A 27,757-nucleotide genomic window follows, 5' to 3' on the forward strand; every position below is an offset into this window, starting at 1 on the left:
AACACTGCCACAAAACAACAAATTTCATGACATATGACAGTAATATTAAACCTGATTCTGGGTTGCAAGGTGGAACACTACAGCAACAGGCAGTTGCAAGACCATGTAGGGATTTGAAAGAGGGAGTGAGAATTTTAGTTCTATTGAAAAGCCATCTACGTGAAACGTTAACTCTGTTTCTCCATCAGCAGATACTGCCTCCCCTCCTGAACATCTCAGACATTATTTGATGTTCTGAGAATTTTTAATCTGAGACGTTGCTTAACCAGAAGGCAGTGCAGCATATTTTTTTCTTTTTAAAGCAATGTGCCCTGAATGGGGCAGATTGTTTTGTTGGAGGGATACCCTAGTGCTCCTGGCTTCCAGTGGCCAATATGGCAGAAGGGAATATCCTCTATACAATGAGCGGAACTTCCATTTTCAGCAAGTCACACTGGCCCGTCCCTCTCTTTGTCATAAGCATGATTGACAACGGGCGCGGACCAATGGAAACAGCGCTTTCCCCCCGAATTAGTGAATGGGCGCGCGCTCTTGCTCCCTCGTTGCTTTCAGCGGAGAGAGGCTGCGAGAAACTGACACTGAACAATGAATGGAGCTAGAGAGTCCTTACTACACAGCGAGTTAGACAGTCAGGCAGAAAGCTGCTGAAATGATTCCTGTGGGGTGATTTCCAACTGCTGGAAACCGATTTATTCCGAGAACGGCGAAGAAAGGTTAAAATAACTTTAAATTTGAGAAAAATATTTTGGCAAGTCTTTTCCCCCAGAAGAAAACGTTTGTACAAAGTTTTTGAAAAGTTTTGGACAGACCGGACACTGCGGGAGATCAATTCTTGGGAGTCTCCCACTCTGTACCCCCTCCCCAAGGGGAATTTAACACAAAAAGGGGAATTTGAATCTCTTGTATTGCCCCGGATGAGATGGGAAACACTGGAAGTCTGGATGTGCAGACGAATTTGAGTGCTCAAACCATGCCGCTGAAATTGCCAATGCCCGAACAATGCGAATTGGAGGAGAGGTTTGCGATGGTTTTGGTAAGTTGGGTTTTGACTTTTAATCAGTTTTCTTCCCCTGGTCCTCCATCGGTGCCGTTTGATCTCGAATGCGCCGCTGGATCAGCCGTTTATTTTGCCGTCCGATTCTCAGAAACGGTGAAGAATTAACAATCTGGCTTCGCCAGCGCCCTTATACTCCTGTAACGGTCACCATTTTCTAGTGAATTAAAGGGAAAGGGATTATTTTCGCTGCGTTTTGCTGGGAACCAATGCAGACAAACGGCGCTGTCACCACGGCGCGTTTCAAGTTACAGGACTGAACTCGGGTAATTAGCGTGTGTGTATCTCAGCTCCTCGCTTACACTTGGAAGCTAAGTTCTTATTCAGGCGGCTGACAGTTCAATTTACAGTCACGGAATGCAGATGTCGGAAAGGAGAGGACAACAAGCTATCCGCTATCTGTGTGACTTGCTTCCTTCTCATTCCCACCCCTTGCCTGCCTCCCACAGGGACACAGTTTAATAACAGAGGGTCTTCGGGGAAAGAGTTTGGGTTGAACTGGAAGTATGTTTAATAAGTGTAATCTCCCTGCTTTGAAAAGTTGCAGTCAGGGCACGGACCGGAGGAGGTGGCTTGTTATTGTTTTGGGGGCGGAGAGCTACTAATCAAGTATAAGAAGCCTGCAGTCTTAAAGAGATTTTTAGCTCCCTGTGAAGTAAATTCCTGCTCCCTCCCTCCGACACTCTCCTCGGTGTTGTAAGCAGAGTCTTTCAGAAAGAAATCCGAATCCTGCACGTTCCTGCATTTGGGTATAATCTCAACTCCGTAACAAAGTGGTCACGGCTGGACCTTGCTGGGACAAGTGTTGAGCACAGTAACAGATGGCAGATGAGTGTAACAGTGAACCAGCCGAGATGCGCTGATGGGTCGGATAACCTGTGCTTGTTCTCTTTAGATTCCACTTCTTTTGTTGATGTAATCTGTTCCACTTCCGTAGTTCCGTGGGTGGGGAAGAAGAGGGGTGAAAGGTGGGGTCGGGGGACTCGTTGATGATGAAATTGCAGAGATTGCCATCGCCTCGGGAATATTCAGCGTGTTTGTTTATTATCTCTGGCCTGTTGCTGCCGCCCGATGCCCCTCCCATTCTGCACCCAGATTAGTTCGCCTGGCAAAGAGACCACAGATGCTGGAACCTAGAACGAAAAAAAAAGCAAGATGCTGGAGGAACTCAGCAGGCCAGGCAGCATCTATGGAGGAAAATGGGCAGTCAAGTCAAGTCAAGTCACTTTTTATTGTCATTTCGGCCATAACTGCTGGTGCAATTTCAGATGAACGGTCTTGACCTGAAATATGGGTGCTGCCCGCCCCGATGAGCTGCTCCAGCAGAGAAAAGAGACTGTAGATGCTGGAACCTGGAGCAATAAATGATCTGCTGGAGGAACTCAGCTGGTGGAGCAGCATCTGTGAGGAGGGTGTGTGTGTGGGTGGGGGTGGATTGTCAGTGTCGAAACCCTGTACCAGGACTCAGATCTCAGGATGCAGAGTTCCTTCAGGAGTTGTTTTTTTCGGCTCCTGATGTGATGTTTTCTTCAAAATTGTTATTCCTTTTCCGGGCTCGTCCTCACGCGCCCCCCCCCCCACCTTCCCCAATCTCTAATCTTCCCATTCCAACAACCCTCTGCCACTTCCTACCCTAAAATAACTAAAAATTTTAAAAAAACCCACAGATACTGGAAAACTGAAATAAAAATGAAATGCCCAAAACGCTCAGCAGGTCCTCTGGTGGAGAGAGAAACATTTAACATTTCAGGACCAATGCTCCTTCTTCAGAACTTACAACTGCTTTCTTCATCCTCAGGTTTAATGCCCCTTTGGATTGGTGTTGCTTTCTATCTGATAACGTGCTTGTGAAGCTCACAGGACCATTGGCTATGTTGAAAGCATTAGGTAGCAAGTTGGTGATGGACAACAGAGGGTGCAAGAGATGAGGAAGCTAGCTGTTTAGTTTTAGCCTATATGGGACCAGTAACCCCCCCCCCCCCCAGGATTTTAGGTGAATATTATGTAACACAGATGAAATTGTTCCCTTGGGAGCTGGCATAGACCAGATGAATCAAGTGGCCTATTTCTGTGTCATTATTAGTGAGTGAGAAAGATGTGCTACGCAGTGAATCTTAAGGTTTGACCCTTTCTTTCTCCTCCCCCCCCCCCACCTTAATAGTGAATTAGGAAGCAAATGACTGCCAGGGACCGGAGGCCACACTACAGCATTTAGGAATCTTTGGCTTCTCCCTTGTTTTCTACTCTAGCACTTAAAGACCTGAGAGTTGGGGGTGGGAACCAGCACAAGGGAAAGGATCTGAGGCCTGTCATCTATCATGTCGAGTTTTGAAAGCTTGATAATTACTAGGTCTATGCTATTGTGTTGAGGCTATTTAACTCACTTGGGCTTTGAACAGATTTGATTTCTTGCATTGAGCAAGTGTGGAATCTAGTTCTTAGTCAGGTTCAGCTGCTTTATATTCTTTCAATAGGCTAGCTCTACTCTGTGATGTCAGTGATTTCATGTGAACTGGGTTGTGTTTATTTTGTATAAACTTTCATCTGTACAACACCTTAACCATCCCTAAGTTCTGCCTACCAAAATCTGGTGCCTAGCCGTATATTAGAGAGGTGGAGGTAGATCTCAAGGAACATTAGAAAGGTAGAGTGGTTTAGAGAAAAAATTTCCAAGCCGAAGTTTCACAGCCAACAGTGAACATAAATGGGGGCCTATATATCTTTTCCCCTTTTAGCTCAGGGGTCAGTTGTGGGGCTCCCAGTATCACAATAGTTGTGACAAGCCATTGGGCGAGAAGTTGCGGGGAAGGAAGGTGTCAAACCTAAAAGTTCACTGGGTGACTCGTCTTACTCTCATTACACAGAAGAAGGCCAATGTGCCCCTGTCAGCTCCCAGGGGAACAATTCCACCTGCCCCATTCCTCCCATTCTTTGTCTCTCACACAGACTTCTCAACTCCCTTTTAAATCGACTCACTGTCTGTTGAGGTTCAGTAGCACTGATCTCATCCCTGTGGTTTGCAGTCCCAAACCATAGCTATCCACATCAATGCTCCATCCCATCACTGATGGAGTATGACTCAGTTGAACGTATAAACAGCAGAATGAAAATGTAAACTAAAGCAACACTTTTCAGCTGACAGAAAAGATCCCATGATATTTTAGTGAAAAGTATGGAAGTTCTCCCCAAAGTTCCAGCCAATATTTGTACCCCAAGCTGTTATCACTAAACCAGATTACTCGGTCACATTTCTATTTGCGGGAGCTTGTTGTGCCTGAATCAATTGCCATTTTTCCTTCACTGACTGTAAAACTGGTTATTGGAGCAGATGCGAAAAATGCAAATGTGTAGCACACAGCTTCTGGCTTGAAGCTCTAGGGGCACTGGTTGGAGTCTAACCTCCAGTGTTTGTTTGGTGTTTACATGTTCTCCCTGTGACAATATAGGTTTCTTCCAGGCGCTCCGTTCTCCTTCCATGTTCCCAAAGTTACGTGTGTTGGTAGGTTAATGAGCCACTGTACATAGTCCCGAGTGTGTAGGTGAGTGATAGACTTTGGGCAGAATTTTTGGGAATGTGGGGAAAATAGTTTATAGAGAAGGTAGTGGGGGAATGACTTTGTTCTGTGAACTGAAATTAATAAACAGTTGATGTTTTGTGCTGAGACCCTTCATCAGGACTGGAAAGGGAGGGGGAAGATTCCAGAATAAGAAGGTGGGGGAGGGGAAGGAAGGCAAGTCAGAGGTGATAGATGAAGCGAGGTGGATGGGGGAGGGGGAGAAGTAAGAAGCTGGGAGGTGATCGGTGGAAAAAGTAACGGGCTGGAGAAGGAAAGAATCTGATAGGAAAGAAGAGTGGACCATGGGAGAAAGGGAAGGAGGCGTGGCACTGGGGGTGGGGGGTAATAGACAAGTGAGAAGAAGAGGTAAGAGGCCAGATTGGGGAATTGAAGAAGCAAGAAGGGGGAGGGGAAAATTATCGGAAGTTGGAGGCTACCTAGATGGAATATGAAGTGTTGTTCTTTGAACCCGAGAGTGACCTCATCCTGGCAGAAGAGGAGATCGTGGGCCAACTTGTCAGAAAGAGAATGGCAATAGGAATTTAAATGGTTGGCCACCAGGAAATATACCCAAAGAACATGTGGAAAAACCTCCACATCTCCCTTCTGGTTCTTACCTCCTCACTTATCCCTGCAAGTAACCAAAATGTTACACCTGTCCATTCACCTCCTCCCTCACCTCCATTCAGGGCCCCAAACAGCCCTTCCAGGTGAGGCAACACTTCACCTGTGTATCTGTTGGGGTCATCTACTGTATCTGGTGCTCCTGATGCAGCTTCCCTTACATTGGACAGACCTGATGTGGAATGGAAGACCGCTATGCCGAGTACCTGCACTCCATCTGAAAAAAGAAGAATTTCCTGGTGAACAACCATTTATATTGCTATCCCCATTCTCCTTCTGACATCTGCCTTGACCTTTTCTTCTGCCTCGATGAGGCCACTCTCAGGTTGGAGGAGCAACACCTCGTATTCCGTCTAGGTTTCTCCAACTTCTGATAATTTTTCCTTCCTCTCTCCATCAATTCCCCAATCTGGCCTCTTGCCTCTTCCCCTCACCTTCCTATCACCTCCCCCAGTGCCCCCTCCTTCCCTTTCTCCCATGGTCCACTCTCCTCTCCTATCAGATTCTTTCTTCTCCAGTCCTTCACCTTTTCCACCCATCACCTCCCAGCTTCTTACTTCATCCCCCACTCTCCAACCCATCTGGCTTCACCCATCACTTTCTGACTTGTCCTCCTTTCCCTCCCCCATCACCTTATTCTGGCATCTCCTTTCCAGCCCTGATGAAGGGTCTTGAGTTGAAACATCAACAGTTTATTAATTTCCATTGATGATGCCTAAGCTGTTGAGTTCTTCCAGCATTTTGTGTGTGTTGCTATGGAAATATAAAATGTTTGTTTTTGCTTTTTTAACTGACACTGGAGAGCACTAGCCACATTTTAATGAGATTAGCACAACAGGTGGAGGAAATCATCCTGTATGATTGTTGCAGAGTGGGCTAACTCTTCTCCAGATGAACTAATACAAACCAATGTAGGTCTCATACAGAAAAGGTTTGTAAAAGGGTATGTTGTTTCCTAGAATAATGGGTTACCTTTGTTGAAGTCTTCAAAAGAGGCTATTCACTCACAGCCTGAGAGATCACCTTGTTAAAAAAGGGGTCTGACTAGGCACTGATAAGCAATTTGCATTTGAAATTGCTTTGTTGTGGGTGCTAGGTGATGAAGTAACCTGCATGCCTCACATCTACAGCAGACAATTCATTTGGTATCGCATGCATATGCACATGGTCCAGCTGAATTCTGCACATGCTTGGAAGCAAGTTCCGCTGTTTCTTTGCAACCAATCTCATTTGGAAAATTATTTTCCAACTCTTGGCCAAAGTCAAAGGTTCAATCTTTGGGTAAATTTTGCATTGTGGTGCCTTTCTGTGTCTTGGGCATGATATAAACTGCCAAACCCGGTTGGCATAACCCACCTGTTGAGCCATGTAAATGCCTGGGAAGCTTGGCAGTCTTGTGGTTGATTTGCATCGATTTCGTCGTGATAACTCACCTCTGGAGATCTGTGCACACCAGTCCATGCTGACACCACAGTGCTTTGCTGAAGAAGAGTTGCACTGTTGGGTGAGGCATTAAATCAAGGTCCCTTCTGCTCTCTCATGTGGATGTAAAAGATCCTTTTGCATTATATTGAAGAGCAGGAGAGTTATTTTATTCTCAGTGTGTAAGTGAGTTGTTTTTTCAGGTATTTCATTCTAGCTCGATTTTCATAATTTGCTATTCATTTTCTTGCACAAGCATATGTTTAGAGTAAGGGGTAAAAGGTTTGGAGAACATCTGAGGAAATGGGACTGGTATAGATGGATACTTGGTGTCTGTTTCCGTGTTGTATGACAATATGTTATGGGAAATGTTGATCCCTCAATTAAAATAAGAAAAAAAAATCAGATTTTGTGGTCCATGGCACACTGCAGAATGCTTGCTGAGTGCAAATTTCCTGCTGCATCTCTTGCAACATTTTAAACAAATTTCAGTGTCTGTCAAGCACTTTGGGGCCTCCAGAAAAGTACTATAAGAAATCTGTCTTTTTAATTATGATTGGCTAAAAAGCCATCACATGTCAGAAAGTAGTTTTGACGACAAATGCAGGTGTTTCCTATGAGAGAGGAGTGGGTGTTTTTTGTTTGATTTCCCCCTCAAGGTGAAGAATGCGAGATCTGGGAAAGTGAGTAGTGTAGGCACCACATTGCGTTTATTCTCTTGAGTGCTGTTATAACTTGGGTGCTAAAATAATTTTAAGGATTAGATAGGGTAGGTAAAGAGCAACCATTTCCTCGAGAGAGGGTGGACATCCAGAATAAAGATGGAGCAGCCTGATTTTTGCTGTTTGGAATGAAGTGATTTTTCACGCAAAGGATAATGAAAAACTTGGAAACTTCTTCCCCTCCCACCCTCCCCCAACTCCCCATCAGTCCTCCGAAACAGTTGATGTGAAAATGTGGGTGCTTGTGTGATCATGTGTTCAATTAAGAGCTGCCTTATTTTTTGTTGTGTAAGGGCCACAGAACCAAAGTGGATTCATGGTGCAGATGAGGTATGATCTAGTCAAATGTTGGGGCAGACATTGGGACAGTGGAGTGATCTCTCCCCCACCCACCTTTATTAGATTTCAATTGCTGGGGCAGTTTTGTCAGATTTGTTTGCTCCATAAGAGTGATTTTTTTTGTGTGGTCATGTAATCAGGCCCCAGAGCAGCCATAACAAACATTCAAATACTGGTGAAAGTGAAAGTTCCACTTAAGTAATTTTATCATTCTAGGGTCAACAACCTCCAGTGTAAATATTGCCCAAAGCATATTGAATATTCTAAGTCAAAAGTGGCATATTTATTAATTTGAGATACAGTACAGAATAGGCCCTTCTATGCCAGCCAGCAACCCGGATTTAACCCTACCCTAATCAGGGGACAATTTACAATGACCAATTAACCTACCAACCAGTACATCTTTGAACTGTGGGAGGAAACCCGAGCACCTGGAGGAAACCCACACAGCCATGGTGAGAACATAAAACTCCTCACAGACAGTGTTAGCACAACTCTTTGCAGTACAGGCAACCTGGGTTCATTTCCTGCTGTTGTCTGTAAAGAGTTTGCACATTCTCCTGGTGACTGTGTGGGTTTCCTCAAGATGCTCCAGTTTCCTCCCACACTCCAAGGATGTATTCGTTTTGAAGGTTAATTGGTCATTGTAAATTGTCCCATGATTAGGCTAGGATTAAATCAGGTGGTGTGACTTGAAGGGCTGTAAGGGCCTCTTCAGTGTGGTACCTCAATAAAATATTAATATTCAGCAAACAATGTTGAATTTTGTAGGATATTCATGCTACATACAAGCTGCCTTTATCTTGTTCTTCCAACTTCTATCCGCTTCTTGGTCACTGAATGATTCTTTCAGTCACTTTAGACATGTTGATTTCAGTGTCACGAGGCAATTGATCCAATGGTCACAGAGTAATTTGGTTCTGTGTATGTGATTGAGTATTTTAAAGTGGTGAAAGGGTGGGTCAGTGGAGATAGAAGCAAATAGCATCCAGACGATGAGCCTTCTAGAATTAGTGACTCCACATCCAAGATGAAATAGAAGAGAGTTTGCAGCAGGAGAAACTTCTGCACACAGAGAACTGGGCGTCACTCCCCAGGTGAGGCTGAGGCAGAAGATATTACCAGCTTTCAAGACTAGGTGTGATAACTGGATATCCAAGTGAGCACATCTAACTGCAGGCTGTTGTATCTATTTCAATCCTAGTGCAGCGGACAAGTAGAAACTCCCTCTTACACATGGCGTTCTCCAGCAGAGCAGCAATGGAGCTGCTCTCTATTGGGGTAGAATCTACTTATTTCCAATTGTATTACAATTTAGCATAAGTAATTTCATAAGCAAAGGATGCTGTTCTTGATTGCTGCATTGCCATTATACTTGAATTGAGCAGAGCCTTTGGGGCACCAAGGTTTAATTGTGGATTACTGTCATGCAACGGGTCTCCACAAAAATGCTTCTCAGGCTGGTGTGATACACCCCATAGTCAGAGCTATAGGGGAATAAGCCTCAGCCATGTTTCCTGCTGCACTGACTCCTGGTAGCTGTTGAATGTATAGAATCAGGTTTGGTTGTGTTCCTCTCCAACCCCTTTGCTCCATTTGGATTCCTACTGGCACACGAGTTCAACTGTCAGCTGTGGTTCACTTGGCAACTCTCCATGAGTCAAAGGTTTGTCTTTGTGCTACTGAGACTTGAGCACAAAATCTAGGCAGTCACCCCCAGTCCAAATTGGCAACCAGTTTTCCACTGTTCCAAGAGGTTAATTAATTCAAGCGCATTCTAGTTATTTACTGTATTATTCGCTAAATTGTCTGGAAGGAATATCATTCAAATGATACTTTGAACCAAGGCCCTTAAGTCCAATTAGATGAATTTAAAAGACCATTTGATATTATTTTGAGTAACAGGTGATTCATTATTTTTCTCCTGTTCAATATCGATTCCTTAATCAACATCACTGCAAGTTATTATTTTGTTATTATCTCACCACTGTTTATGGGTGCTTCCTGAAAAATAACAGCAGGCATAGTCTATTATGGCTCCTCGAATCTGATTCAATGATATCCAAGAGCCTTTGCTTCGTATATACGCAGTGGCTGAGCATCTATGGCACTCTGGAGGAAGCAATTCCTGACCATCTGCATGAAGAAGTTTCTCTTCATTTCCATTTGAAATGTTCATCCACTCATCCCGAGATGGTGATTCCTCCAGACTCTCCAGCCAACTGAGGCAGTCTTTCTTCATCTACCCTCTCAGATCTACTCAGAGCCTTGTATCTTTCCATGGGATCACCTTGGATTCCCCCAAATCATAGGTAGCAGAGAACAATCCTACTTGATAGATGTTCATAGAACAAGTCCTCAATCCAGTAATCCTCTACTGACTTCAATGCCAGTGTATCTCTCCTCCAGCACGGAGACTAAAACTGCACACAGTTCTCAAAATGTGGCTGCACCAAAATTCTGTGCAATCTTAGCAAGACCCCCTTACTGTCCTACCTCTTCATTGTTTGCTCTACCTGTATATTTATTCTCTGCATTTATGAAGTAGGCCACATAGATCCCCTTGAATACAAACATTTAAAATATCTCACCATTTAAAAAAAATGCTGTTCAATTCTTCCCAGTAAAATGGATAATCTCTCCCACTATACTGCATCTTCTCGCCTACTCATTTAATTTGTTTAAATCCCTGTGCAGACATTTGTGTCCTTACAGCTCACTTTTCAACTTAGATTTGCATCATCAGCAACTTAATGGATTCTGTAACCTTCAGCCGTCATTTGTGTAGATTGTAAATATCACAGGCCCTTGATAATTTCCTGTGGCGCCCCATTCGTGACAGCAGGCCAATCAGAAAAAAAAATCTTTATCTTAAGCACGAGATTATGCAGATGCTGGAAATCCAGAGCAACACGCACAAAATGCTGGAGGATCTCAGCAGGTCAGGCAGCCTCTATGGAGAGGAATAAGCAGTCAATGTTTCAGGCTGTAACCCTTCATCAGAACTGGCTTAAATCTTATTCCTATTTATTTCTGCCATTTTTAACTAATCCTCTATCTGTGCTGATGTAATTTTGTCAACCCTATGGTCTCTGGTTTTAGTAATAATCTTATCTCAAATGGCTTCTTAAAATCCAAATTTATATTCAGTGGTTTCCCCTTTATTTCCACTGCTGGTCACATCCTTTTAAGATTTGTCAAATACCATTTCCCTTTCGTTAAAACTTGTTCACCCTCTTTTCATCATGTTACTATTTCTTAAGTGACACACTATCACAAATAAAAACAGAAAATGTTGGAAGCACTGAGCAGGTCAGGCAGCATCTGTGGAAAGAGAAACAGAGTCAATGCCACAGGTCAAAGCAACATTACTTGTTTTTTGTCTGCAGCTGCTGTCTGACCTGCTCAGTGTTTTCAGCATTTTCTGTTCTTTATTTCAGATTTCTGGCATCTGTTTTTCATGAGCCACTTTATCAGGTAATTGATAATGCATTCCAACATTTTGCCTCCAACTAATGTTAGAGTAATTGGCTAATTTCCTATTTTGTCACACCCTCCTTTCTTGAATATCATTGCCACCTTCTAGTTCTGCTGGCATTGTTCCAGAAGCCATGGAATTTTAGATTATCGTCACCAATGCATCTCGTAGCTTTGCAACCACCCCTTTAGAATTCTGGAACACCAGCTATCAGATATTGGGGACTGCCATTTTATATTCCCTTAAGTTCCTTCTGCAGACATCAGTTAAGTTCCTCACTGTGATTAGACATTATTTCTGCTCTTTTCATTGAAGTCACAATAAAAGATAACTTTTTAATGCCTTAACCATTTCCTTATTTCACAAATATAATTTCGCCCACATTTTTGTCTCTTAAGATTTTTCTATTTTTACATAATTCATTTTAATTTTTTAAATGTCCACTCTCAATATCCATCTTTTTAAAAATATTTTGGTCAGCCTTTGCTGCTTTCAAAATCTCTCCCAAACTTCACATTTACTTTTCTTGGCAACATTATAAACCTCTTCTTCTCATCCTAATACTATATTTAACCTTCTTAGTTAGCCACAGATAGGTCACTATGGAGCTTTTATTTCAACAAATATATATTCCACTAATTAAAAATTTTTCAATATATGCCTTTATTTACCTACTGGGAAACCTTCAAATTTAACTTGGTCAATTCGCCTATGCAGTTGGCTTTGTTTAAGATAAAACTGCTTAATTTCCAGTTGAATTGTGTCCCCCTCAGTCTGACTAAAAATAAATCTTATCATTTTGTGATCACCTTCTCTGGGAAGATCCCTTACTCTGAAATTACTAATTAACCCTGTCACATCATGCAAGGCTAGATCTGAAATAACTTGTTTGGGGTTGGTTGCATGGTGTGTTGTTCCAGGAGGCAGTCCCAAATTCATCTGATGAATTTATTACCCAGGCTTCTCTTGCCAATTTGCTTTGCCAGGTTTAATCCCTCACGATTACTTGTGTTTCACATTTGCTTCAAATGTATTTCTTAATTAATTCTCTCAATAATTGTGTTGCTGCTATTGTAGACCATAAAGGCCAAAGAATGTTGACCAGTTGTACTTCCTTCCATCCAATACTGTTTCCAGTTCCTGTTCATCTAAGCGAAGATTGTTTTTCATTATATATCTTCTTCTCCTATTATCATCAGGGATATCCCTGTTTTCCCCCCTCCAACCCCCAGCTCATCCACTTCAGCTGTCTTTTATAGATGTCAAATACCCTAGCATGTTTATTTCCCAGCCTTGGTCACCTTGGAGCCACGTTTCTATATTGATTCAGATCCAATTCATTAATTTTGACTTATGCCATTAATTTGTCTCTCTTGTGTTTCTCACAGTCAAATAGGGTGCCTTTAAATTTAACTTTTTAGGGTTTTCCTTGATATGACATAGTTACGTATGTAATATTGCAATTAAACTTTATCCTTTCTTGTCATTCTGTATGCAGTTACTTTGTTCTATAGCCTTGTCCTCTTTTTTTTTTCTGTAATTTTCCAACCCAAACCCATCATTGAGTTTTTCAGTTGCAAGCCCTAGCTTATTATTTAAATTATCTGGGTCCCAGTCCCAGCCTATTTTTAGCAACAAACAGTCTACTGGGCTCTGATGCATGGTTTTGACCGGACACATGGACATTTCTTTTCCTCCATAGATGCTGCTCGACCTGCAGAGTTCTTCCAGCAGATTGCGTGCTTCTCCAGCTTCCAGCAACTGCTGTCTCTCATGTCTCAAACCCAGCCCAATGGAACAGCTCCTTCTTTACATATGATTGGTGCTAGTGTCTCACAAATTGACCTATTGAGCTATCCACTTTTCAATAAGCTGCCTGACCTATTGAACCTTACACCAACCCATATATTTTTCAAATCACAACTCAGAGTGAAGATTTCTAATCAATTTTGCCCCAAGTTCCTCAAAAGCTGTCAGCAGGATGTCATTCTTGTAGGTTTGGATGTTGTCTGTGAACACTGGATCCTTTCCCCACTCCTACTCGAGTATTTCTCTTGCCTGAGAAGTGACATTAATGCTGGCACCGTGCTGAAACAGCCCTCAACACTCTAGTGACAGCACAGAACAGAACCATGATCACATGAGAAAATTGGCTGCTATCTTTCTACATCAGTTGTGGCTGGACTTTCCAATACAAAAAGTGGTTTGTTGGCTGTGAAGAGATTTGGGATTTCCTGAACTTGTGAAATGAAGTGCAGACCCACGTTGAATAGCCTGGAAAGCCCGTGCGAGGATTATGAAACAAGTGACTTTGTGTTTGCTCAGTGCCTCTGGCCGAGTCCTGAGTGTGGGTCAGGGGTCGTTGCAGTCGGTGGGTTCAGGAAGGAGGTTGGAGGGCAGGTTTCATCAGGAAAAGTGGAATTCCCTACTGCAGGCAGACTCTAGAAGTGCCACTCACCAGCATTGCAAACACTGCCAGGAGTTCAAATATCTTTACAGCTGAAGTGGTTTACGGGCTGTGTAAAATACCTTCTGAATCACTTCAATCTTCCCACCATGAAGAGAAACTCTACCGCTGTCTGTCTTGTGATGTGTGGACAATAGTTTATCAGTTCAGTAACAAGCTTTCCATCAGCAGCTTCCTGTCAACATAAACTGAAACTGCGAGGGCGCCCTCAAATCCTGCCTCAACAGCTAAAAATCTGCACCTCTCCCTCATGGGCGAGCTCCTTCAACTGAACGTCAGAGCTTCCTTTCGGAAAGTCACTCTGCTGGGGTCATCTGTGTCTGAAGCTGACATGGTTCTGCGGCAGAGGGAAGGAGGCTGTGCACTCTTGCACTTTGTGTTTGTTTTCACTTGATTGTGCTGAGTTCCAATTAACCTCATCCTGTTCAAAAGACCTTTAAAATGATGAAGGTGTTTGGTAAGGTTGAGACAGACATGTTTCCGCTTGTGGGCAAGACCGGAACCAAGGACTAGAGGTACAAAGTAGTCAGTAATAGCTGTCACTGAGGAGAAATCTTTACTAAAATAGCTTAGTATTCAAAACTGTTGCCACAGCGAGTGCTCGATACAATTATCATAGATTGCGAGAGACGGGGGGCGGGGGGGGGGGGTTGCGAACTGTGTCTATATAAGCACTCAGCCCAAAGCTCCACTGTTCATTCCCTTCCAAAGATGCTGCCTGACTTGCTCAATTCCTCCAGCATTTTGTGTGTGTTGAACTGTATACATAATCAATAAAGTATATTTTAATAAAAATAAAAGTTGAAGAGTGTGCTATTAGGGTGAGATGGGGTAAAATGGGGGAGGCTAGTGTGGGGCTTTAATGACAGTGAAGGTTTGTTAGGACATCTGGCCTGTTTTTGTGCTGTGGCCTCTGACTTTGCACCCCTGTCCTGTCTTCTCGCACTACTCTTTCTTGGCAGGCCAACTCTCAGATCTTGATGCTCTTCCACCTCTGGCCTGCAGTACACTTCAGCCTCTAAGGCTCCAAGCTCCAGAAAGCCTCAGCCTCTATCTTCTCCTTGATGGAAAACCTTGGTGATCTTTCTCAATGACCCAGCCATAATTTATCTGATAATGCTCCTGGGCTTGTATTGTAAATCCAACGCTGAATGCACATAAGAACTTTGGGACAGAAGGGGATTGGGGGTGGCAAGCATCGGTGAGTGTCTTGGCTCCATATCTTTTAATATCTTTGGTCAACAAAGAATAATGAGTATCATCCCTGAAAGCTTCAATGGATCCCTGCACTCCTCTCCAAGCAACCACAGCCATTTTAGGACATGGAATTGTACACAGATTTCCATGACATTTTCCATGAAATGGTGCTTCCAAATTTCCCTCCAAAGGGGTCTGGCTCCTCTAAGATAGTGTCCTCTCTACTTCATTATTCAAACAGAGGAAGTACAGTAGAAAAGTAGAGACTATCAAACACTGGTAGCAGATTAACTTTACCCCTTATTTTCTAAACTCAAGTCTAACCAAACTGGAACAAAGCTTCCAAAGAATGTGGCATGCTATAGATAACACCATCCAAGATGAAGTGGTCCAGCTGTCAAGAAGCTCAATGCCATCCAGGATAAAACAACTTCCTTCTTTTTTTGACATCCCATCCACCACCCTAAACACTCCCTCCCTCTACCACAGACGTACAGTGTCTGCACTGTATGCCATCTTCAAAATGCACTACAGTTACTAGCCCAAGCTACTTCGACAACATCTTGCAAAATTGCAAACTCTACCATGAAGGACACGTGGCATGGTTACACCACCACCTGCAGGTTACCCTCCTGCCACACACGCCCAGGGCAGTTATAAACTTTGGCTGGAATCAGGAGGTCTAGAATAAGCTGAGCAGGAATCTAAGATAATCAAACAAGGAACTGTTGGAAATTCTCAACGGGTCAGGCAGCACCTGTGGAGAAGAAACCAGCTAACAGAAAGCAGAAGAAATGGGGTTGAGAGGGAAAATAAATCAGCCATGTTTGAACAACAGACCAGACTCGATGGACCAAATGACCTTATTTGGCTCCTATGGTCTTATTTCAGGTCAATGATCCTTTGTCCAAAGCAGGAACAGGCAAGGTCTGGTTGTACCAAGCAGGGAAAGAAGGGAGGGGAAAAAACCAATGGGAAGCAAGTGACAATTCAACAACTGAAATGAAAATAGGAAGCATCAACGATAGTCAGCATTCAGGCAGTATTTGTGGAGCCAAAAACAGAGCAAATCCTTCAGATCTGACCTTTCATCAGAATGGGGAAGATCAAATATGTGTTTTAAATAGGTGAATTGATTTATTATTGTAGTGAGGTACAGTGAAACACTTGCCATACATAGCTTTCATACAGATCAGTTCATTACAACAATACATTGAGGTAAAACAACAACAAAGTGCAGAATAAAAGTGTTGTACAGTAGCTACAGAGAAACTGCAATGCTACCAGATAATAAGATGTGAGGGCCACAAAACAAAGTGGATTCTGAGGTCATGAGTTCAACATTTCATACTTCGGGGACTTTTCAATAGTTTTATAACAGAGGGATAAAAGCTTATCCTTGATGCCGGTCTTGTAGCCAGGGTCTGTGGAGGGAGGCTGGTTTTCGTGATGTGCCGAGCTGCGTCTACAAGTTGTGGAGAAGGGGGAAGGATGGAGAGGACAAAGGGAGTGTTTGTAATAGTGGCTGAGAAAGGCTGACAGCTGATCAGTCTGTCAGGGTTCAACAGGAGGAGGTGAATAGGAGAGGATGGAGGGAACTGTGATACGAAGCACTAGTTGCGCAAAATCTGAAATAAAATGCCAGAAGCAGCCAACATGTCAGGCAGCACTTGTGGAGAGAGAAGGAAAAGGAGCTAACTATACTGCTTGGTGATCTTGTATCAAGTCAAGTCACTTTTTATTGTCATTTCGACCATAACTGCTGGTACAGTACACAGTAAAAATGGGACAACGTTTTTCAGGACCATCGTGCTACATGACACAGTTCAAAAACTAGACTGAGCTATGTAAAAAAAAATAGAAAGAAACTACACTAGACTGCAGACCTACCCAGGACTGCATAAAGTGCACAAAACAGTGCAGGCATTACAATAAATAATAAACAAGACTATAGGGCAGTAAGTTGGTGTCAGTCCAGGCTCTGGGTATTGAGGAGTCTGATAGCTTGGGGGAAGAAACTGTTACATAGTCTGGTCGTGAGAGTATGAATGCTTCAGTGCCTTTTCCCAGACGGCAGGAGGGAGAAGAGTTTGTATGAGGGGTGTGTGGGGTCCTTCATAATGCTGTTTGCTTTGAGGATGCAGCGTATAGTGTAAATGTCCGTGATGATCTTCTCAGCTGACTATGAAGGCAGGAGAGAACAGAATCAGAATCAGGTCTGTTATCACCGGCGTGTGTCGAGATTGGATAAGAACGGGAGATGGAGCAAGTTGAAAGAGGGTGGGAATGGTACGGAGAAAAAAATGAGATACGGGTCGGGGGGGGGGGGGGGGGGTGCGGTCTGCTACATGGGCAGCAAAATCATGGCCTGAAATTGTTGAATTTTGTGTTGCATCCAGGAGTTGAATCCATTAACAAAGTGTTGTGTTCTCGAGTGTGCGCTGAGTTTCACTGGGCTTGGCATGGACTGCTGTCAATGTTGTCATGGCTTAGGGAGTCCATGTATTGAACCGGATCTGAGCTGATTCATAGGCATGCGAGCTGACACTGAGTCACATTCTATATTTTGCAAGCGACTGAAACAAGGCTTTTCCCCTTTTATTTGGGAAGTCCAAAATACAACTTTTAATACTTACTATATGAATTTGCCTATCCTTTGTGTGGGAAACTACATTTAGGAAATAATTGATATATAAGAAATATTTCTTTAAACCTAATTTTGATTTAAGTCCCTCGCTTTATCCTCTTCAGTAGTTTGGGGATGGCAGCAGGCACCACAGGAAATCTCGTATGTTTCAACTAGCAGAATTCTGGTACTCTAGATATTAAATTCGGTAATCATCTAAACTTAGTGTAACATGACCAAATCTGCTATGTAGAACCTCGGATGTCCATTCATTGAAATTGACCAGCTTTCCTATACAGTGACGTCAACACCTGTCTCCTGTGCAGTCCAGCAACTACTTGAATTTGATATAGCCAAATGCACCAAGGCTTTTATATCTTAATTCTGTCATACCCCTGTATAGGAGCTAATAAGTCTGATTGTCATCCAAGCAACTGAGAATTCACAGATTGAACTTAACTTAAAATGATGTTAAGCAGTGGGTCCCTTGCTGAACATCCCTTGTAGAGATGTTCACCTTGTTTGCCCCTCCACCACCAACCTTCCTCTGAAGCTACTAAAGAAGTTTGCTTGGGTATAACTTTAAAATCCAATCTGACCCAGGCCTGGGGGTTTATGGATTGTTTTTTTTTCCTGAAACAAAACCTGAGCCTGTCGCATGATCATGTCACAGACTGCCAGGCTCTGTATTGAGTCTTGGGATGCAGTCCTGTGACGGTTCAGCACCAGGCCACTCCTCGCTGTCTAATCGCAGGCCTAAAGGATGTCCAGCCCATTGAAGGCAGCTCACTATCACTTTCTCAAGGGTAGTTGGGTATGGACAATGAAGAGGGCCTTGACACTAATGTGGACTTCCCAGAAAATGAATTTAAAATGAAAAATAATCCATCCATTTCTTGAGCAAACACGAGGAAGTCTGCAGATGCTGGAAATTCCAGCAACACACACAAAATGCTGGTGGAACACAGCAGGCCAGGCAGCATCTATAGGGAGAAGCGCTGTCGATGTTTCGGGCCGAGACCCTTCGTCAGAAATGTTGTGTCCTGACGAAGGGTCTCGGCCCGAAACGTCAACAGCGCTTCTCCCTATAGATGCTGCCTGGCCTGCTGTGTTCCATCCATTTCTTGTTGCCCAGCCTCACAAGCTGGGCATTGGTAGACTACTTGTGACAGGGCTTAAATCCAGGTCTCACTCACTCTCCACAGCTGCTAGTGCACAGTTTGGAGAATCCTAACAGGACAACACCGGAAAACAGTCTGAGAACAAAGATTGGCATACTTGTAGGCCTTGGGGACTGATTCTGTTTCTAACACTCCTGTTGACAACTTCAACAAGATGAGCTGATTGATGCAAAACCCAAAGGCTCTTTAGCCTCTTGGGTCCCCAGCCCCACTACTTATGCCCTGCTCCACAAGGTGTTATGCCCCTCACTTCCACAAGTAGCTTGTAGCTCCTGCCCCGAGCAGCCACTCAGGCTGCCCACGTAGTGACAGGCCTGCCTGAAAATGTTGAAAGCACATTTGTGTCTGATGTTGCTGAGGTAATGTTTTCCACGAGCACCAACATCCCCTCTTTCCCTCCATCTGTAAATTCCAACTCTGTTTCCGCGACCATCATCCCCCACTTTGTTTTACTGCTTGCAACCAGCCCTCACCCATCGTAGGCCCAACTGACATTCAGTGAGAGCCTCCCTGCTTTTGCGTGAAGTAACACTCTGGCATTAACTGCGCAGGCAGCATTTAAATGTGTCTGACATTTGGCGAAATAGCTTTCCGCCTTATTTTGTGCTGCACTTTCCCACCTCCTCAGTGAACTTTCCTTCAAAAGGCTGATTGATCAGCCTTTGTGTCCCAGTCAGTCATGACACAAACAAATCTCTTTTTTAAATGAACTTATTTCACACCCAGCCCCCATATTTTCATCTTCTCCTTCACTTTCCTATCTGCACTCAGCTAGATAATTGCTGCATTGACACTCAGCTAGATGATTGCTGCATTGAATTTATGGTTAATCCTTGATCAGTCTTGTAGTTGTGGAACTTCTTGGTCCCTTTGTTGGCTTCTCAGGTGAAAAAAGTATGAGGCCATTCAACCTACCAGATCCATGCTAGTTGATAGAGCAATCGCATTCTCCATTAATTTACCTGTAACCCATTCTTTCACACCCCTGAGATTCTCCTAACACTCAGTTACAGTCGGGTCAGCTTACAGCTAACAATTAACCTACCAACTTGGGTATCTTCAGGGTATGGGAGGAATTCAGAGCACCTAAGGGAACCTGGTGGGGGGGGGGTGGTTTGGGGGAAACATAAAACTCCATACAGACAGCATCTGATATCATGGAGTCGTGCCACAGTGTTGCCCTAAAATAATGTGAGAGATCATTTCTGTCTGCCGAACAGAGCAGCTTCACGTCTGGAAAATGCGATTGGTGAGGGAATCACGAGAAGCAAAGGTGGTGCTTCTTTTGCCCATTCCGCTGCTGGCATTTCGGGCAGCAATAAATATCCTCCATCTTTGGTGGCGTGCACGGCTTCCTTCATCGTGTCAGTAGCTTCCTCTCGGTTTACTGTCAGTCACGCAAGTTCCGGGCAGAGACTCAGGAATACTGTCGCACTCCGGTGTGGAAGGATTCGTCATTGCTGTTTCTGTAACAGTTTTGTTTGATCAGTCAGGGTTGAGCTGAACCCCTGAACCTGGAGGACTGGTGGACCAACCTTAGTCTGGCCTCTACCCTTTGACCCGTTTGGCATGGGTGACCCTACCAAGAGCCAAAGCATAAAGCCCTGATTCCAGCCAATGTAGCTCTCCGAGTCATTGAGGCACGCAAGCCTCCAAGCCCTATCACAAAGTACGGGTCCTCTTGGAGGAGCAAAGCTGGTTACAGTGGGCCAACAGGCAATACACCCATCCCCGCACTACAGCAGCTTGTGGGTTGCAGGTCTGTTCCAGGCCAAACCCAACCTATTGTGGCATTCCCAGGGACTCCTCAGAGCTGATGGAGAACTGCTTTGTCAGAGACTTTTGAATGAGACCATAAATCAGGCAAGGCTCTCTCTCAGGAGATGAGGTATTGATGGGTGCCATGTAAATGCAAATCTGCCTTTCTTTCGGCAGGAAGTATTCTTCTTTTGTAATGTGAATGACTGTGAGTAGCCTGCCTTTGACCCAGGTTGGTGCATAGACCAGCAGTCGCCAGACTGAAAGGCACAGCGCTGCCGGAAGGGTTTCCAGCGGTGGGGAGGCTGCAGTGAGGGAGGGGCAATTTGTCAGTGAGGGCTTGATTTTTAGTGAGCAGTGGCGTGGGGTTTTGGCGAGCAGAGTGGCTATGCAAGGAGACTTGGCTTGGGGCAGGATGTGGGCTGCTGTGCATACAGTGAGACAGGTGAGAATAGCAGCAAGAGGAAATGAAGAAAGCCATCGTTGCTATGTGACCCAAATAGTGATTGATTAAAGGTACAGTCTATGTCGCACTCAGTGCAAGGTGATGCGGAGGCAAACCATCCTCTAGTGCGTTGAGCAGTCCAGTGATGAGGCTGGATGGGCTCTGTGACTGCGGGAAGCTGGGATGGAGTGTCCAGATTTTCACTTTGAGCTGGGTGCAGTTCTCAGCTGGTGGGTGAAGGGGATTAAAGCTTCCTTCCCTGCGGGTGTACCTGGTTACTCCAATCTCCCTATGTGAAATGAGAAGAGCTCACCTTCTGCTTCGGTTTAAACTGACTTGTGTAACTGGCGTAGAAGTGTTTGTTCTGGCATTAACTAGTTATTCCTAATCAAATTAATTAATTATGTTAGGTTGCTTCTCTGCATTCCACTCCCAGGCCCCCGTCACTGGGCCACCTCCCACCCTGTCTGGCTGTTTCCTACCATGAAAGGGAGTAATAGGTTACCATGGGTGGGTTGGATAGACGACTATTAACTAATTCTACAACCTACAGATTGCTTCTTACTCTTTACACCTCATGTTCTCCGGTTATTTTTTATTTGCACAGTCTTTTTGCACATGGAATGTTTGTCAGCCTTTGTTTATGTATAGATTTTCATAAATTCTATTGTATTTCTTTTCCTGTAGATGCCTGCAAGAAAATGAATCTCAAGGTAGAACTTTGAGTTTTCAGTTAGATCACGCTCGAGGGGCGAGTGGTTTGCTCCTGCTTTTAATTTATCTATTTGTAATGTGATCCAGCAGGTTTCATCTGCTGCCCAGCACCTCACCCACTCCGCTGTTTTATGTGTGATCTGTGACTCTTGGCAGGCTAGTTGGCCCTGGAGGTCTGGGCCTTGCCCACCCAACTGACAGCGAGCAGGAGTGCGATAGGCCCATCATGAGTGTGCTGGCTCTTTGAACCTGCTTCCACCTCTCCTTTTCAGTGAATCTGTTGCAGAGCATAACATCTGCATTGAGAAAGCAGTTTTAAAAAAACCTTATCTCCTCTAGTCTCTTTCCAATTAACTTAAGTCAGTAGGTTGGCGTCTAGGCCAGTGGTTCCCAACCATCAGTCTGCAGCCCGGTGGTTGAGGACCACTGGTCTAGGCAACACTGACTTAAAGCCACTCTGGAGATGCTAGAAATCTAAAATTTAGCAGAAAATGCTGAAAGCACTCGGAAAGAGAGGAACAGAGTAAACAGAGAGAATCCTCTGTCAGAAACAGGGTCAGCTGCCTGGGCTGAGACCCAAAACATCAACTGTTTACTCTTTCCCATAGATGCTGCCTGGCCTGCTGAGTTCCTCCAGCATTTTGTGAAGTGTGCTAGTCAGTTTGCATACAACAGGATTCCTCCCAATTCCCAATGAAAGCTACAAGAAGTCTCTGGTCATCTTAGTTGAGGGAGAAAAGCTGTCAAAGGCAATAGGGAGTTTCCTGTCATGTTTGAGAAGATGCAACAGGATCGATGGTAGCGTGAAAGTGAGGATTATCAGACAAACAACAAATATAGGGCCAGGAGTAGGCCATTAGGTCCTTTGAGTCTGTCCTACTTTTATCAATATCATCCACGTTGAGCAGCATCTGTGAGGGGAAGGAACCCTGAATGTTTCATGGTGAAACCCTGCAAAAAAACTGAAATGTTGACCATTGCTCTCCCCTCCCCCCACAAACAGATGCTGTTCAACCCATTGAGTTCCTCCAGCAGCTTGTTGTTTGTTGCTTGCTATTACAACAGCTGCAGCCTCCTCTGTTTCCAGCATGATCACTGCTGATCTACCTCCAGCCATTTCCCTGCACTTTCCCCTACATCCCTCTAGTCCCTTAATAGGCAGAAATCCATGACTGAATAAATTCAGTGACTGAATCCCCACATTCCTCCAGGTCAGAGAGTTGCAGAGATTCACCGCCCTTTCAGTGAAGAAATTTTTTATCATCTCAGTCCTAAACAGCCTTCCCCTTATTCCAAGACAGACTATTCACTGCCATAAATTATACACATCTGGCCTAGTTGAGAATTTTCTTAAGTTTGTGTTGGCATTCAACATGTGATTCAATCCAACCTTTTACATCACGGGAGGCAAAGCTGATCTGGGGCACATGTGTAGTTCACAAGTTGTGGGCCTGTGGCATTCTCTGAAAGAGGTACTGTGTTTGTTAATCTTTGGTGCCTTCACTGATCCCAGATCGGATTCTTCTGCACTCAAGTTATCTGAGAGTTGATCGTCATACAACTTTAGTTATTGTTATTTTGGCTGCCTTGTATCACACATTCAATGCCAGAGGGGCACTGATCTCTTACTTGCCTATGTTTTGTCTGCAACCTGCACCCTTGAGCCTGTCTCTATGCCCCATGCATGATTTATTTGCGAGCAGAGCCCGCTAATACTTAATGTAAGCAGCTATTACGGCAGCATCTTTGAAGTGTCGGCGAGCCAATTAGCAGGGATTGGCGGGAGCTGGGGAAGCGCATCAAGGAAGTGGGAGGGGTATGGGAAGTGGAACGGGGATGGAGATGGGTGTGCAAGATGAGTTGAAAGTTTGGAGCATTGTGGAAGGAAGATACGGTGTTGGGTAGGGTGAGAGGGCAAGGGCGTGCCATTAGGGGGAGAAGGGGAGAAGAATATGCAGTCCTCATTTTGGTGGGCAATTTTGCAGGGAATATCCCATTAGTTGTACCAGGTGCACATTTCTATCTGGCCTAGGATTTGAATTTGGTGAGGTCCATGTGTAGAATGTGTGTCCTTGTAGCCATGGGGCTTTGTCTCTTATTGTAAACCTACTTTTTAAATCATCTTGATTTCTCCCTCTCTCTCTATTGCAGCAATTCAATGACCTCATTGTGTCTGCTATTCCTGCAGATCCACCTTGTTTCCGAAAGGAGAGGAGGTCAATTGTTGATAAAAGTCAGGGGTTTAGTTTTGCCCTGTAGAAAATTTCTATCATCTTGGGAAACTCCTGTGATTTCAATCATGGTAGGTTTAATTACATTGTGTTTAGATGAGGTAACTGGAGCTTTCAAGACAGTTTAGAATGAAATCCATTTGGTGATTGGTGTGGAGAGTAGAAAATCTGCAAGGGCAAGAGGGGTATAATGAAAGCATTTTTAGCTGTTAGAAAAAAGAATTCCCCCAGGTCTTCACACAGTAGGGGTAAATAAACAACCTGGAACTCATATACTGTAACCCAGACGATTCTACTCCTACCTTAATAACGCAGGAAATTATGCTACAAAAAATAGCCTAACTGTGGCAAGTTTTTCTGTGAGAATTTTTTCCTTTTGTAGACTTTCTCTGACCTCTTTGTTCTGTTTTTTTTTCTTTATTTACTTTTTAAAGAGTTCCCAAGCTCGCAGTTGTTTTTCTGTAAACCCAGAAATCAAATGCATAATTCAGCCTGCCGCAGGTTAGCCAGCTCATTGAGTTGTTGTCTTGGGGATGATTTCTCCGATGTGTCGGATGGTTGATTAAAGTGAGCTTTCAGCCCATTGGACAGGGCCAGGCCTGGGAACACCCAGAGGAAAATCTTTGAGGAGCCCACATTCTCCATGGGTTACTCAGAAAACCCATTGCTATTTATCCTGTAGTGATTGTGTTTGAAGAGACGCTTCATAATTCTGACATGGTGATACTGTAACGCCTTCACTTCCCTCTCCTGGACATCCAATGCTGCTGATTGGCAGTTGCGCCTATCTTACCAACCCTGGTCTGCACCAATAGAAATGCTGTTCTCCCAGCTTGAACTTTCTGCACGTGTTTTGGGAAAATAGGGGAAATATTTGCATTTGGCTCTTGCTGTCTAAAGGCTGTAGTGTTTCCCGAAGTACCAAAAGCAAAAAAAAACTACAGATGCTGAAAATCTGTAATAAACCCAGGGAAAGCTGGAAATCTTCCTTAGGCCAGGGAGCATCCATAGAGAGAAGTAGTGAACGCTTCAGCTTGAATATTGTTAAGAATGCTGTGTATTTTCAAGAGTTCCCATTTTAATATTTAATTCTTCCTCTTGGCTTTCTGGCAGTACATTTGTTCCAGTGTTATACAGTCTTTTCTGCCTGTGGGTGTGGTATATGATGGACACAACGAGGAGACCATCAAACCTCAAAGATGTATTAACGTGTGATGTAAAAACTCTTCAGCAGCTATGACAGCATCCGTTGAGACAGGAGTTAATGCTTTAGGTCAGTATCTATCAGAACTGGGACATTAACTGATCTTGTTTTTACAGATGCTGCCTGACTTGCTGAGTGTTGCCAGCCTATGCCATTGTTTGTTCTTGCTTAAGACCTACACTTTGTGCAAGAGGTGTGGATAGACTTTCTATAGTCTGGTTTAGCTAACTCCTGAATGAAGGAGGTCTTCTCTATACTTAGTAGCTGTGAACTCTTTTAGCCCTTGTATTTGTGATTAATAGTACAGATTAACTGCCAAGCATAATGGGAACAATGGCTGCTTTCTATATTGCCGCACCCTAGATATGGAGCATGCTCAGAGCAAAATAGACTGAAGGAAGAAATACAATGTTCTTAAAAGGAAATATGCAAGAATAACCAAGCAACATGCAAGCATGTGTTCTTGTTATAAAGAATGCAAATAATTATTATTGACCAGACCATCAAGTCTTGTTGAGTTGAACTTTTAATTTTTCGGGCAAGAAGTCAAACTCTGTTTTAATATTTCTAGTCCATGCAACTTGCTTCAATGCTGACATCAGAGGATTGTCTTGCCATCAATGCAAAAGTTGTTCAATGACTTTGGAGCCCTGCAGTTGGCATTAGAGGGTGGTGTGGGATCACTGCCTGGCTGTCCCGTGGGGTAGGAGTGGGCAGTGTATGGGCCTGGGTCAGATGGAGTTTCTGGCCCTTGGAAATGGTTGCATTTCTTCTACAGTGACCTCCCCTCAGCTATTGTTGTGCTGCGTGATTTACAGAGGCCTGTGCTGCTTTTGGCTGGGAGCTGGGAGGAAGTGGGTTTGGCATTTTTTTTATTTTGTTCAAAATAGATTGCAATTTGAATTGGATGCTTATCAGTCAAGTAAGTAAAAGTGTTGTGTGTTTTATAAATTCAGTTTGGATGGTAGGATAGGAGCTTAGGTTTGAAATGGGGCACTTCAGAAGCCAACCACCTGGAAGGCAACACGATGGAGTATTTCAGACAACTACTTACACCAGGAGTGAAGACTTTCCAAGCTCTCTTGCAATATGCACCACCCATTTCTGCATTCGCTCTTCCCTGCTTCAGCTCTTAGCCCCAACCTTGTACCAAGGAGCAGTGTGAATCCATTACATCTGACCTATTTGAGTTAGGTCCATCGGGGCATGATAGTGTAGTGTTTAGCACAACGCTTTACACAACAGGTTCAATTCCCACCGCTGCCTGTAAGGAGTTTGTATGTTCTCCCCGTGGGTTTCATCCAGGTGCTCCGGTTTCCTCCCACAGGCTAAAGGAGTACCAGTTGGTAGTTTAGTTGGTCATTGTAAATTGTCCTGTGATTAGGCTAGGGCTAAATCGGTGGGTTGCTGGGTGGCGTGGCTTGAAGGGCCAGAAAAGCCTCTTCCTCACTGTCCCTCAATAAATACCTATGATGCAGCACTGACTAGAAACTCAGCTGGGCCAGCCAGGTAAGTGCTGTGACCACATGAACTGATCAGAGGCTGGGTATCGTGTGGCAAATAATTTACCTTCAGGTCCTCAATGAGGGGATCAGCAGTGGAAAGGGTGAGCATTTTTAAGTTCCAAGTGGTCAACATCTCTGAAGATCTAACTTGGGCTCAACACATTGATGCAACTATGAAGAAGGTGGCTCCACTTCATTAGGAGTTTGGAGAGATTTTCACCATCACCAAAGACTAGCAAGTTTCTACAGATAGACTGTGGAGCACATTCTGGTTGGTTGCATCCCCATCAGGTTTGGAGGCACCAATGCACAGGATCATAAAAAGCTACAGAACGTCACAGACTCAGCGAGCTCCATCATGGGCACTAGCCTGCCCACCATCGAGAACATCTTCAAAAGAGGATGCCTCAAGAGGGTGGCCTCCATCATGAAGGACCCTCACCAAGTCCAAATCTTATGATCCTAGGTGATTCCATTCCCAAACCAAAGTGGTCTGAAGCATGCAAACCATTCCGTTCTCCAGGCTGACTCAGGCAGACTCGACCCTGCTCCCAATGACACCCTTTTGAAACAGCCCTGCTCTAAAATTGCTTGCTTCTACCCATGAAACACAAGCGGCACCTTCTTGCAAGTCACCTAAGGTAACACTCTTGTTTGGGTATCATGGCTGCCTTGATTGTGAAGAACAAGTTATTTGAAATGTATGGGCTTTGTTATCAGCAACACTACCCATGGTTCATTGCTGAAACATCTGATAACAACTGCTCCTTGCTCTACCTTCACAACTTTATTGTACCAGAAGAAACCATTCCTTTCATGATTTTGATCTTATCTTTGGCTACTCAGAGAATATTTGAAATATGGATATGGAAACAGGCTAGTCATCAAGAACTCATTTACTCTAATCTCATATTATTCTCCCCATATTTCCATTAACTCCCCAGATTCTACCAGTCACTTAACACACTGGGATCAATTTACAGTGGCCAGTAACCTGATGACCTAACAAACAGCTCCACATAGCATATGAATGAGGTCAGAATCAATCCCAGGTCACTGCAACTGTGAGGCAGGAGATCCTCTAGATCTGTGCACTGTACCGCTCCTCCCCCAAATATGCAGTGCATTTCCAATCTCTCTGTGTCATTGTGTCATTCGGAACAGTAAGCTCCCCACTTTGATGGCCCAGCAAGTGCAATGGTGGTTGAGAGAGGTCACAGGTCTTTTTGGTGC

At 44.1% G+C, this 27,757-nt stretch overlaps 1 protein-coding gene across 3 annotated transcripts in view; it reads left to right on the plus strand.

The window, feature by feature from the left end:
- Positions 1 to 569: 569 nt before the first annotated feature.
- Positions 570 to 27,757, plus strand: part of LOC132384685 (formin-like protein 3) — a 175,018-nt gene continuing 147,830 nt past the window's right edge. For all 3 annotated transcript variants that reach the window (XM_059956050.1, XM_059956051.1, XM_059956052.1), the window contains exon 1: positions 570 to 1,033. In XM_059956050.1, the coding sequence (XP_059812033.1) occupies positions 920 to 1,033 (114 nt within the window). In that variant the 5' untranslated portion in view covers positions 570 to 919. The remainder of the gene's footprint in view (positions 1,034 to 27,757) is intronic.

Source organism: Hypanus sabinus, chromosome X1, assembly GCF_030144855.1.
Source record: "Hypanus sabinus isolate sHypSab1 chromosome X1, sHypSab1.hap1, whole genome shotgun sequence".
NCBI lineage: Eukaryota > Metazoa > Chordata > Chondrichthyes > Myliobatiformes > Dasyatidae > Hypanus > Hypanus sabinus.